General features: G+C 60.3%; 1 protein-coding gene and 1 long non-coding RNA gene across 4 annotated transcripts; one reads left to right on the forward strand and one right to left on the reverse strand.

The window, feature by feature from the left end:
- The first annotated feature begins 6 nt into the window (after nucleotides 1-6).
- On the forward strand, nucleotides 7-6389 carry MED22 (mediator complex subunit 22). Of its 2 annotated transcripts, none has more exons than XM_003996043.6 (5): nucleotides 7-155; nucleotides 551-726; nucleotides 2226-2306; nucleotides 3064-3272; nucleotides 5720-6389. In XM_003996043.6, exons 2-5 carry the CDS (start codon nucleotides 604-606, stop codon nucleotides 5907-5909), a joined length of 603 nt encoding a protein of 200 aa, XP_003996092.2. In that variant the 5' UTR covers nucleotides 7-155; nucleotides 551-603; the 3' UTR covers nucleotides 5910-6389. The 2 variants fall into 2 exon arrangements, with proteins under 2 accessions (XP_003996092.2, XP_019672315.1); XM_019816756.3 differs by lacking the exon at nucleotides 7-155 and adding an exon at nucleotides 189-455.
- A 1876-nt stretch (nucleotides 6390-8265) lies between these two features.
- LOC105261141 lies at nucleotides 8266-9848 on the reverse strand. 2 transcript variants are annotated; one of them, XR_002148637.3, is made up of 3 exons: nucleotides 9538-9848; nucleotides 8567-8651; nucleotides 8266-8474 (listed from the first exon to the last, which is right to left on the reverse strand). It is a non-coding gene; the product is annotated as an uncharacterized LOC105261141 (long non-coding RNA). The 2 variants fall into 2 exon arrangements; XR_002148639.3 differs by lacking the exon at nucleotides 9538-9848 and adding an exon at nucleotides 9240-9524.
- Between the last annotated feature and the right edge of the window lie 59 nt (nucleotides 9849-9907).

Below are 9907 nucleotides of genomic sequence, written 5' to 3' on the forward strand. Positions count from 1 at the left end.
CGCCCAGGGGCGGTGCCTACCGCGCCTACCGCGGCGAGTCGCAGCTGTACGGGAGCGAAGCGGCGACGGCGGCAGGGAGCCGGGTCTTACTGGGAGGGACGCACGCTCGTCTCCACCCCGACCGAGTGCCCGTCGCGCCGGGCTCTGCGGACCAGGTGGGGGCGGCGGAGCGGGGTCGCCGTCTTTACTCGGGGGTGACCCTCCCCACTAAGCGACTCCGAGGCCGCGAGTTCCGTCGGTCGGCGGCGCGCAGGCGCAAGGCTCCTGGCGCGGAGACGGAGGTGGTCCGGGACTACCCCCAGACCCCCACCCCGAGCGAGGGAGCCTTGGGCGCGGCGGTGGCGGTAGAGTCGGAGGGACGCTCCGGCGGAGGGGCCGGGGAAGGCTCGGGCCTCGCCCCTGAGCGGTCGGGACACGAGTCCCCGCAGTGTGCCCGTGTGCGGATGGTGGGACAGGTGTGCTTAACGGAGAGGGCCTCTCCCGAGATCCCAGTTCTGCTGGGATGTGGGCGGCTGAGGCTGGCCCCGCTCACCCGGACTCTGGCTCCCAGGTGGCGACCGGTGGCCCCAGATCTCTGTCCCTGCACTGCCTGAGGCCCCCGCCATGGCCCAGCAGAGAGCCCTGCCGCAGAGCAAGGAGACACTGTTGCAGTCTTACAACAAGCGGCTCAAGGATGACATCAAGTCCATCATGGACAACTTCACCGAGATCATCAAGACTGCCAAGGTGGGCGCCCCGGGGTCTGAGACCAAGGGAAGGAGCAGGGTCTAGGGATGGTGGTGAGCTGAGTAGCTGACCTGCTGTGGTCAAGGGTCATGGGGTGGGGGTGGGGGAGTGATTTCTGCTTTCAGCAGCACCCACTGAACACGGAGCAGGTGCTCTGTGCCCGGTGGTGAAGATACAGCAGTGAACACACAGGCCCGGCCTATGTCCACATGGGAAAAACATTTGGGAGGACTGTACGGTGGGGGTGGGGGTGGGGGTGGGGGTGGGGGTGGGGAGGGGTCAGCAATGACAAGCAGGTCAACAGATGAAGCTGGAGAGGAGTCTAGTCCGATTGCCAGGGTTGAATGTCCAGCGCCACTTACGAGCAATGTGGGTCTGGGCGGGAACGAGTCTTCTCAGTGCCTCAGTTTCTCCCGCAACCTAAAGCCCTCTGGCGATTGGATGACTTTATAAAATGGTTGCTGTGGGGCCTGATGGGGGCCCAGATGTGGTAGCTGTTGCGAGTGAGTGAGGTCAGTGAGAAAAGTTGGGGAGACTCCTCCAGGACGGTAGCGTGGCCAGTGTCTGGGTGGGGTTGGATCTTTGAGACTGCTGCCACCCTCCGAAGGCTTTCTGAAGACGATGAAGCTGGCTGGCCTGTGTTTAGTGTTTGTTCACTGTGTGTCGCTGTATTCCCAGGGCTGTCTGGGTCTCCTTCCGTTTAACCTTCACAGAAACTCTCCACGGGGCAGTACTGTTGTTTCTCTTCTTAGAGAAGGAAACCGAGGCTCGGGAGATTCAGTGATTTGCCAAGGTCGTTCTGCTAATAACTGGCAAAGCCAGGATTTGCACCCAGGGTGTCCAGCTCCTCACTTCAGAGTGCCCTGACCCCTGCCCGTGCCTGGCAAGACCCCCTGTGAAAGCCCCGTCCAGATGGACGGGTTGGAGCAGTGACAGGCCAGCAGCACTCCTGGCGCCTCTATTTACCGTCGGAGACACCTTGAGTGCACTCTCGGGTCTGCCCTGCCTCAGCTTTGCCCTCCTGTAAACCAGGGATGGCAGTCGGGGCTTCGGTGAGAACGTCGTAAGTTAACGGTGGTCACGTGCTTAACGTGGTGCCCGGCACCCTGGAAATGCTCCGTAAATGGTCACTTAAGAGAACCACGTTGTGCCTTCACTTGTTTGGCAGTTGGTTCACCGAGCACCTCAGCTAGTGACCCCATTTCACACAGAACAAGGCTCCACACCCCAAAAAAGACTTGCCCGAGACCTCCCTGCACATGGCGAGGCAGTCAACATACACAGGCATCCACCTGTCCCAATGAAGGTGCCCGTTAGCTCCTTAGAAGATGACAAGAGGGGGTGCGGCTGAACGTCGCCCAAGGTCAGGTCAGCAGTGCCTGGCGGAGAAGGTACAGCGGATGACAGGCAGGAGGCAGCCACTGTGGGTGTGTGCAGCCGGCCAGTCACCTGTGGGCTGGGGCACCTGCCGATTCTGGGCTTTCTTGTTTGTCCTCCAGATCGAGGACGAGACTCAAGTGTCGAGGGCCACTCAGGGCGAGCAGGACAATTACGAGATGCACGTGCGAGCTGCCAACATCGTGAGTCACTAGGTGGAGGGCACAGCCCGGGCTCCGGGAGCCTCGTGGTCCCCAAGGGGGCTTTCCGGTCGGGGGCGGGGGGAGGAAGGGCAAACCGATCCTCAGGAGACTCCTCTCGAGAGGAGGGTTGTCTGTGGCAGTCGTGTGAGGGGCGGCAGGTGGTGGGCCACGTCCATCACGTCGAGCGCTGTGCGGTGCTTAGAGAGGGGTTGGCCCTCCTTGGCTGACGAGAAAGCTCCTCGAGATTCACTGGGGGAGAAGTAAATTGCTGAGCGAAACGAGGTGTGCGTTTTTATCCCTTCTGGTGCCACAGAACGAGCACGTCGACCAAACATTCCCGTCAGTGTGTGCCCACCGGTGAGAATGTGTGGGGAGAGCCCTGAGGAATCGCACCCAGCTGGCCTGCATGCTGCCCCAAGGAAGCGCGGGGCAGGCATCAGGAAGGGCGGTGGTCTTATCTGGGGTTTGAGGCTCTATGAAGTGGGGGTGGGCTCAAGGAACCCATGTGATGGGAGTGGAGCACCGCCTTGGAGAGAAAGCTGGCGGCCCCGTGGGGCTGGGAAGCCCCGGGGAAGCCTCTTCTGCAGTCCGGGCGGGAGCCAGGGACCCTGCCCTCCCGGGACTCCTCTCTAGTTGTCTCCCTTCCCACAATGACCCTGGGAAGGTCCACGCCCTAGTCCCACTTTATAGAGGAAGAAACGGAGGCAGGGCCGCCGTGGTCTCCTCACCACCCCTGCCCTGCTCCTGGTGGCCGCAGGTCCGAGCCGGCGAGTCCCTGATGAAACTGGTGTCCGACCTCAAGCAGTTTCTCATCCTCAATGACTTCCCATCGGTGAACGAGGCCATCGACCAGCGCAACCAGCAGCTGCGAGCCCTGCAGGAAGAGTGTGACCGGAAGCTCATCGCCCTGCGGGATGAGATCTCCATCGACCTGTATGAGCTGGAGGAGGAGTATTACTCGTCCAGGTACAGATAGGGCCGGACCCTGCGCAGAGCACACCCGTGGGCCCGCGCCCGGCCGGCAGCCCCGAAGGTCCCGTCTTTCCGAGCCCTTCCTGGTCTTGGCGGCACAGCCCCGTGCCCAGGTTTGAGAGCAGAGCTCGTGGTCAGAGCCACTGGTGGACAGACAATTTATATTGACTGCCAGGCCCTGGGCAGCAGGATGAAAATCACAGAACTTCAGGGGTTGGGTGGGCCCAGCCCGAGAAGGGCAAGCAGGAGCCAGCATTCCTGGGGGGCTGCTGGCTGCCTCGCTCTGGGCCTGTGTGGTTCTCTTAGCTTGTTGGCCAGTATTGAAACATTCCAGCCGGAGCTGGGTGAACTTCTGGCAGCCCAGGTTCACGCCCAGAACGTGCAGGACGCTAGTGCCTGCCTAGGGATGCAGCTCCACGGGGGCGTCACCGAAACCTCACAGCACGCGTCAGGGTCCACAGAGGGGTGCGAAGGAGGAAAAAACTCGAACAGAGGATGGCCTTGAAGGCCGGGCCAAGGGTACGACCCCACTGAGTTCCTGTTCAGCTCGGCCTGGTTCGCAGACCGGAGCCCTGCTACATGCTAGGCCCATGCTGGGCCACAGGGATACGGCAGTGGGCAGGACCTGTCACCCCAGCCTGCGTGCACGACTTAGAATTCCAAACCCTGAGTCTTCTGAGCTCGAGGGGCCCTGAGAAATCAGAGTCCCTGTGTGATTCACATGGAGGAAAACGGAGGCTGGAAACTGGGAGGCCTCGCTCCTCTGTGCCCCTTGGCCGGAAAAATCAAGTCTCTGTTCAGACAGAGTCTGTGCCCCCCATGCCCTTGCCCACACAAACCTGTGGGGTTTGTTTTTCCTGTGCTGGCTTTCAAATGCTCCTTCCCTGTCCCACGGAGGCCATGCTGGGGCCACAGAGGCCCAGGGCCAGCACTGTCTGCGGTCTGGGCCTTGGTTTCCCTGCCCTGTACTCAATGCCAGCCCCCACTGTCTTGGCCATCTTGGTGTCTATGAGAAGGCATAGTGTCTCTCTTTAGCTGGAATGGTTCTAGACTTTTCCAGAGGGTTCTGGGGTCACCTCTGGTCCCTGATATCTATTGGCTCAACAGATACGTGGCAAATATCTCTTAAACACCCTTCAGAGAGGGGTCCTGAGTAGGTCCACAGGGGTAGGGGTGTCTCAGACCACGCTGGGACATGGCTCCCAGCCCCACTGGATATTGCATGATCCCTTCTTGTCCCTGTGTGTGTGTGTTTCCTGATGTTCCCGAGGGCCGGGCATGTGGACTAAGTGGTTACAGGACAGCAGTTCAGCCCTGCCTGTTGAGGTTGGGGGCCGGGGCCGGGGGTGGCCATGAGGGACCTGCCCAAAGTCACTTGACAAGACTGCAGGGAACCCAGGGGCCTGAGTGGCAGGCTTCCCATGTCCTGCCCCGTCAGTCTCTGGTTCACCCAGGGGGCTCCTTGCCATCCTTGGAGCCGCAGGAGGTGGAGTTCCTCTCGGCTGTAAACACCTGTAGAAGGCGGGGCCTCTACACGGGGTCGAGTCCCCTAGAGCTCCCAAGCCGGGTTGCCGTGCCCTGCATGCCCGTGGCCGTGCTCGCCTGCTTCCTGTTCACAGCTTGCTCTTTCTCTACCTATCACCCTGCACTCTCCTTGGGCTGCTGCTCTGTGCCCAGACTGCTGAGGGCAGGAGGAGCAGGGGAGGGAGGGAGTGAGGGGCGGGGCCGGAGGAAGGAGCAAGCCAGTTAGACGGGTGTGGGGACCTCGGTTCTCTAGTCGCCCCTTTGACAACCCTGGCGAGCCGTGCTGCTCACCCACATCCTCACCCGTATCTGCCCGTGCCCAGGGAGGCTGCCGCCACCGCAGACCCCGTGTTAGAGGCAGGGAGACTGAGCTCAGGGGGCTTAGGCGCCTGTTGGAGACCACACGGCTGGTACAGTGGTACAGAATGGAGCGCCGGGGTCTCTGGTTCTGATCACCTTATCCGGCCACCCCTGCTGAGCGGAGATCCCAAAAAGACCAGGTCTCTGCTTTTGCGTCCTTGCGAAGTGTAGCGAGTGTGGAGAGACCACAGCAACCTCTGGGCGCTGCTTTCCGGGGTCTGCAAAAGGAGGGCAGCCGAGCCGGGGGGGACGTGGCAGCGCAGGTCGCTCAGCCTTGTGGCGGTCAGCTGGGAGGGACTTGCCGAGGTCACACGGGTGGCCGCTCCTGGAAGGCCTCCCTTCAGGATGCTCCGTAGGACCCCGAAGTAGGTGCGGCCGCACATACCCACCCTGAGCCGGGCTTGCCTGAAGAGGGGCCCGCACACAGGAGGGGAAAGGCAGATTTGGGGTGTGGTCTGTTTTCTTAACTCTGCTTCTGTCTCGCTCCCTGCCCCGCCCCGGCTTCCGTCCGCCTCTGCCTGCTCCTGTCTCTCCCTGGGTTTCTGGTGGTGGAAAAGCTCAAGTCTTTGCGAAGCTAATGACCTGCCTCTGTGCGAAGCTTACTGGAGGCTGGACCTCGACACAGACTCTGCTGATGGCCTCTCAGCCCCTGTGCTGGCGTCCCCGGAGCCCAGCGCTGGCCCCCTGCAGGCTGCAGCCCCTGCCCACTCCCATGCCACTGGCCCCGGCCCCACAGAGCACGCCTGAGCCTCCCAGGGCTCCCCTCCCCGCGACCCTAGGTTCTTAAGTCTGGTGTGGCCTCCTTGGGACCTTTATCCCAGGGCCAGCACCCCCCAGAGTGTTGGGGAAGATACTGCCCTCAACCGTTTCCAAGGTAGCCCGTCCCTCGGAGATGCCACCTCTGTTCACTGCCCACCTGGCCTGCCGGGCGGACGTTTCCTAGACAGTGTGTCCAGGCCAATAGTGGGGCCGGAGGACGTCCTGCTATGTACAAGCCACAGGGTGGCACTCAGTGGACAGTACTGGCCAAGTCCACGCTCCGCCCTCCGGTCTCCTGTGCAGAGATGCACCTGCTGCTTTGCCTGAGGGCCCCTGGTAGCTGACCGTCCCCGCAGGGTTGTGGTGGGGAGAGGGGTGCTGAGAGCAAGGGACCTTCCTCACTCTGCCATACACATTCCGGTGGGTTTTGTAACAAGACAGTCGAATAAAAACAACACGGCCATCTTGCGTTGGTTGGCTCCTTCTTGGTGGTCCGGGACCAGTCTGGGATCACCCCCGGTTTCCCACTGGCTGTGGGGAGAACAGCTTCTGGGCTCTGCCTGGACGGCCTGGGCTCCAGGTAAGCCTTCCACCCGTAGGGGCTTTGGGCAAGCAGGGACTTGGTCAGTTTGGGGCTAATGGCTGCATTCCGGTTGCCTAGAACCGCCTGGGAGCTGGAAAGTCCTTAATGCTTGGCGACTAAAGAAAAACTGGCATCGTTGCACTTTACGAGGTCCAGCTGCCTGTACTTCGGTCCCATCTAGTCCTCACTGGACCTGGCGTTGGTGTGGCAGTTACCTGCACTACAGGGAGGAACGGCCACGGGCTTGGAAGGGGTCGAAGCGTTGTGTCCGCAGCCACCGAGCCGGGAAGGGAAGCAGCAGAAATTGGGGCTCAACCCAGACGGAATGCTAGGCCCGGTGCCTGGGTGCCAGGCCCCCCCAGAGAAAGGGGGTTTCGAGCCCACGCCCTGTCGCCAGCGTGCCTCCTCACGAGGGAGACAGCAGTTGGTCTACGGAGGAGGTGGCAGCACACAGTCCAGTCTCAGGGACAGGGAAGGACACGAGCCCAATGGTGTTGGGGCCCAGAGACCCCCATGGCCAAGCAGGGGTGGCACACAGGTGGGAGCTGGGGTCCAGTCCTGGCTCTGGCCCTGGTTTTCTGGGGGTGGCCTGGGGAAGGCTCCGCATCGAGGAGACAGGTGATGATCTCTTCCTGAAATACCCTCGTTGCAGAAATAACTTGTATTTGACACTGACGAAGAAAAAAGGACTGCAACCAATGAAGCACGTGTGGGGAAAAGGCCGGACGGAGCGAACCAACCTTAACGGGGGTTTCGACCGTCTTCAGTGTCATAACACCTGAGCAACAGGCTCTCTGCACCATCAGTGTCTTGTTCTCCTGGGCTGAGGCCACCGTCCCCATTGGAAATGGAAAGCGAAGTGGTTTCTCCCCCCACCCCCGGAGCAAGCCAGCTCCCCACACCACCTCCTCCTCTCTAGCCCACGCCCCCCGGCAGCAGACCTCACTGGAGAAACGGGCTCTTTGTTTCCAGGTGTGTCTCAAGTCTGCTTCAGGCCGGCTTCGTCTGCACGACCCCGGCCGAGCTACGGGTATTAAGGTCCCCTGTGGCCTCCGTGTCACTCAAGCCTGGTCAGTCCTCAGTCCTTCCTGCCTGTGTCCCAGGCATTTTATTCCAAGAACATTCGAACCCCTGGCAAAGTTATAAAGGTCGCATAAAGAACACCCACCTGGGTGCTTTTCTGGATTCACTTCCTGCACCTCTGCTTGCTCTCTCATCCATAAAAACCACGCGAACATCAGCCGCAGACCTCACGCCACCTCACCCCTAGATGCCTGTCAGCTCGTCTCTCTAGGAAAAGCAACTCTCCATGGCCCAATGCCAGCATCAGGCCCACGTGAACAATTATCCCATAATATCATCTAATATCATGACACGTTTTTTTTTTCTTTTTTTAATGTTTATTCTGAGAGAGTGACGGAGGGGAAGAGAGGAGAGAGAGAAAATCCCAAGCAGGCTCTGTGCTGTCAGCCTGTAGAGCCTGACATGGGGCTCAGTCTCAAGAACTGAGATCATGACCTCAGCCAAAACGGAGTCGGACGCTTAACCTGACTGAGCCACCCAGATGTGCCTCATGACACATTCTAACTTCCCCAGTTCTCTAAATGTTTATTTTTGAATGTTTATTTCTGAAAGAGCAAGGGGGGAGGGTTAGACAGAGGATCCAAAATGGGCTCTGCGCTCGAACTCACAAACCGCAAGATCGTGATCTGAGCCGAAGTCGGCCGCTTCACCGACTGAGCCACACAGGAGTCCCTCCAAACATCTTTTTACGTGTATTTTCGTTTTGCGTTGCAGTTAGTTACTATTTCTTACAGCCTTTTGAAATCTAGAGCAGGATCAGGGTGGCAGTCTGGAACAAGTCAAACACAGTTCCGGATATACTTTGAAGGGAGAGCCAACAGAATTCACTCAAGGACCAGATGTAGGGAATGAGGAGGCAGGGTGGCGTCAAGGTCTGACTTCTGTGCCTGGAAGCATGGAGTGGCCTTAACTGAGGCAGAAGGCAGGCAGTGAGGGGAGGTGGGGTCGGGGGAGGCCAGGACCCCTGTTCTGTACATACCCACGACGATGTGTCTCATGTCCAAATGTGGGCCTGGAGTTCAGGGGAGTCGGCAGCACCGAGTCACGAGCTCTGAAGGGAGTCACTGCACAGTAAGAGTTAACAGAAAAGGGAAATGAGACCCAAGGAGGAGAGTAGGTGTTCAGGGAGGAGATAGGATCCGCTGGTCAAACCCTCCAGAAAACTCACAGATGAATAAGGCCCATGAGTCAAGATTCGCACTCAGGACTCAACTCTTCTCCCGGCCCTTTGGCAACGCTGCTGCCGTCAACCACCTCCCGCCCAGACAGGACCTCAGCAAAGCCTCAAAGACCCCCCTGGAGATGGTCACACGGGACGGAGAACCCCAGACTGGTGGTGTGGACTGGAAGAGGACACATCATCCCCTCCCCTCCCACATCCCTGTTCCTCTGCGCCTCTGGCTTTGATGGTGAAAACGGACGGTGCCAGGAAGGACACGTTTATGGCTCAGTGAGTGTCCTGGAAATCTACCGTGGGGGACAACGAAGCCATCCTCTCCTCAAAACGTCACCTCACAGCAGAGATCCCGGGCAGAAAGTTACATTCTTACTGCTTCGTCAGAAACCTTTTCAAATAGCTTTTGAAATTGTAGTTTATAAATCCAAGCCCCTGCCCCCTCCCTCCCTTGAGGAATAAGGCCTCCCCTACTCACCCCAAGGCAGCCCTTGAAGGGCTGGGTGTTGTGACAAAGCCTGTCGCCGCCATGAATTGCGGAACAGGGGTGCGGTGGTCTCCAACCTCAGGCTGAACACTCCCGTCCCTTCCCTCGTGAGTTAAGGGATAAGCCTTGTCCTAAATCTTAGCCTGTGGCTGCACTGCCCAGAGCAAAGACCCCAGTGGGTCTTCCTCGAGCGCCCCAGCATCCTCCCTCCCGACACCGCACATCCCTTCCTCCCGGACCTTTCTCCTTGGCACTCCCCGTTACCCAACTCGTCCTGCGCTTGCCTTACGTGTTGCCGGTGGCCACACACACGCAGACCCGCCGAGGACGCCGCTGCGTGTCTTCTCGGCGCTGGCATCTCCCGCCCTTGCAGCCCGCCCGGCACCTGCTGGGCGCGCGGTGCTTTCGGAGCGGACCCGCTCTCGCCGGGTCCCGCTTCGGATCTGGGTCCCCAGAAGGCTGAACCACGGCCGATCGGTCCCGTCGCCCCCGGGTACTGAGCGCCCACTGTGTACACGGCACTGTGCCGGGGGTGGGGGGGTGGGGGGGCGCGGCGGCCGGAAAGTCACAGCTCCGTCCCCATCCCCGCCCGAGGGAAGAGGCCGGGGGCCACGGAAGCCCAGGACCCACAATGCTTTGCGCCCCGCCCCGCGCGTCTC

This window comes from Felis catus, chromosome D4, assembly GCF_018350175.1.
Source record: "Felis catus isolate Fca126 chromosome D4, F.catus_Fca126_mat1.0, whole genome shotgun sequence".
NCBI classification, from domain to species: Eukaryota; Metazoa; Chordata; class Mammalia; order Carnivora; family Felidae; genus Felis; species Felis catus.

Excerpts from the sequence above, each read along its gene's own strand:
- MED22 (XM_003996043.6), top strand. The coding sequence starts at position 604 with ATGGCCCAGCAGAGAGCCCTGCCGCAGAGCAAGGAGACACTGTTGCAG. Across the intron at positions 727-2,225 it reads AGATCATCAAGACTGCCAAG|ATCGAGGACGAGACTCAAGT; the intron begins GTGGGCGCCCCG and ends TTTGTCCTCCAG. Across the intron at positions 3,273-5,719 it reads GAGGAGTATTACTCGTCCAG|CTCAAGTCTTTGCGAAGCTA; the intron begins GTACAGATAGGG and ends GTGGTGGAAAAG.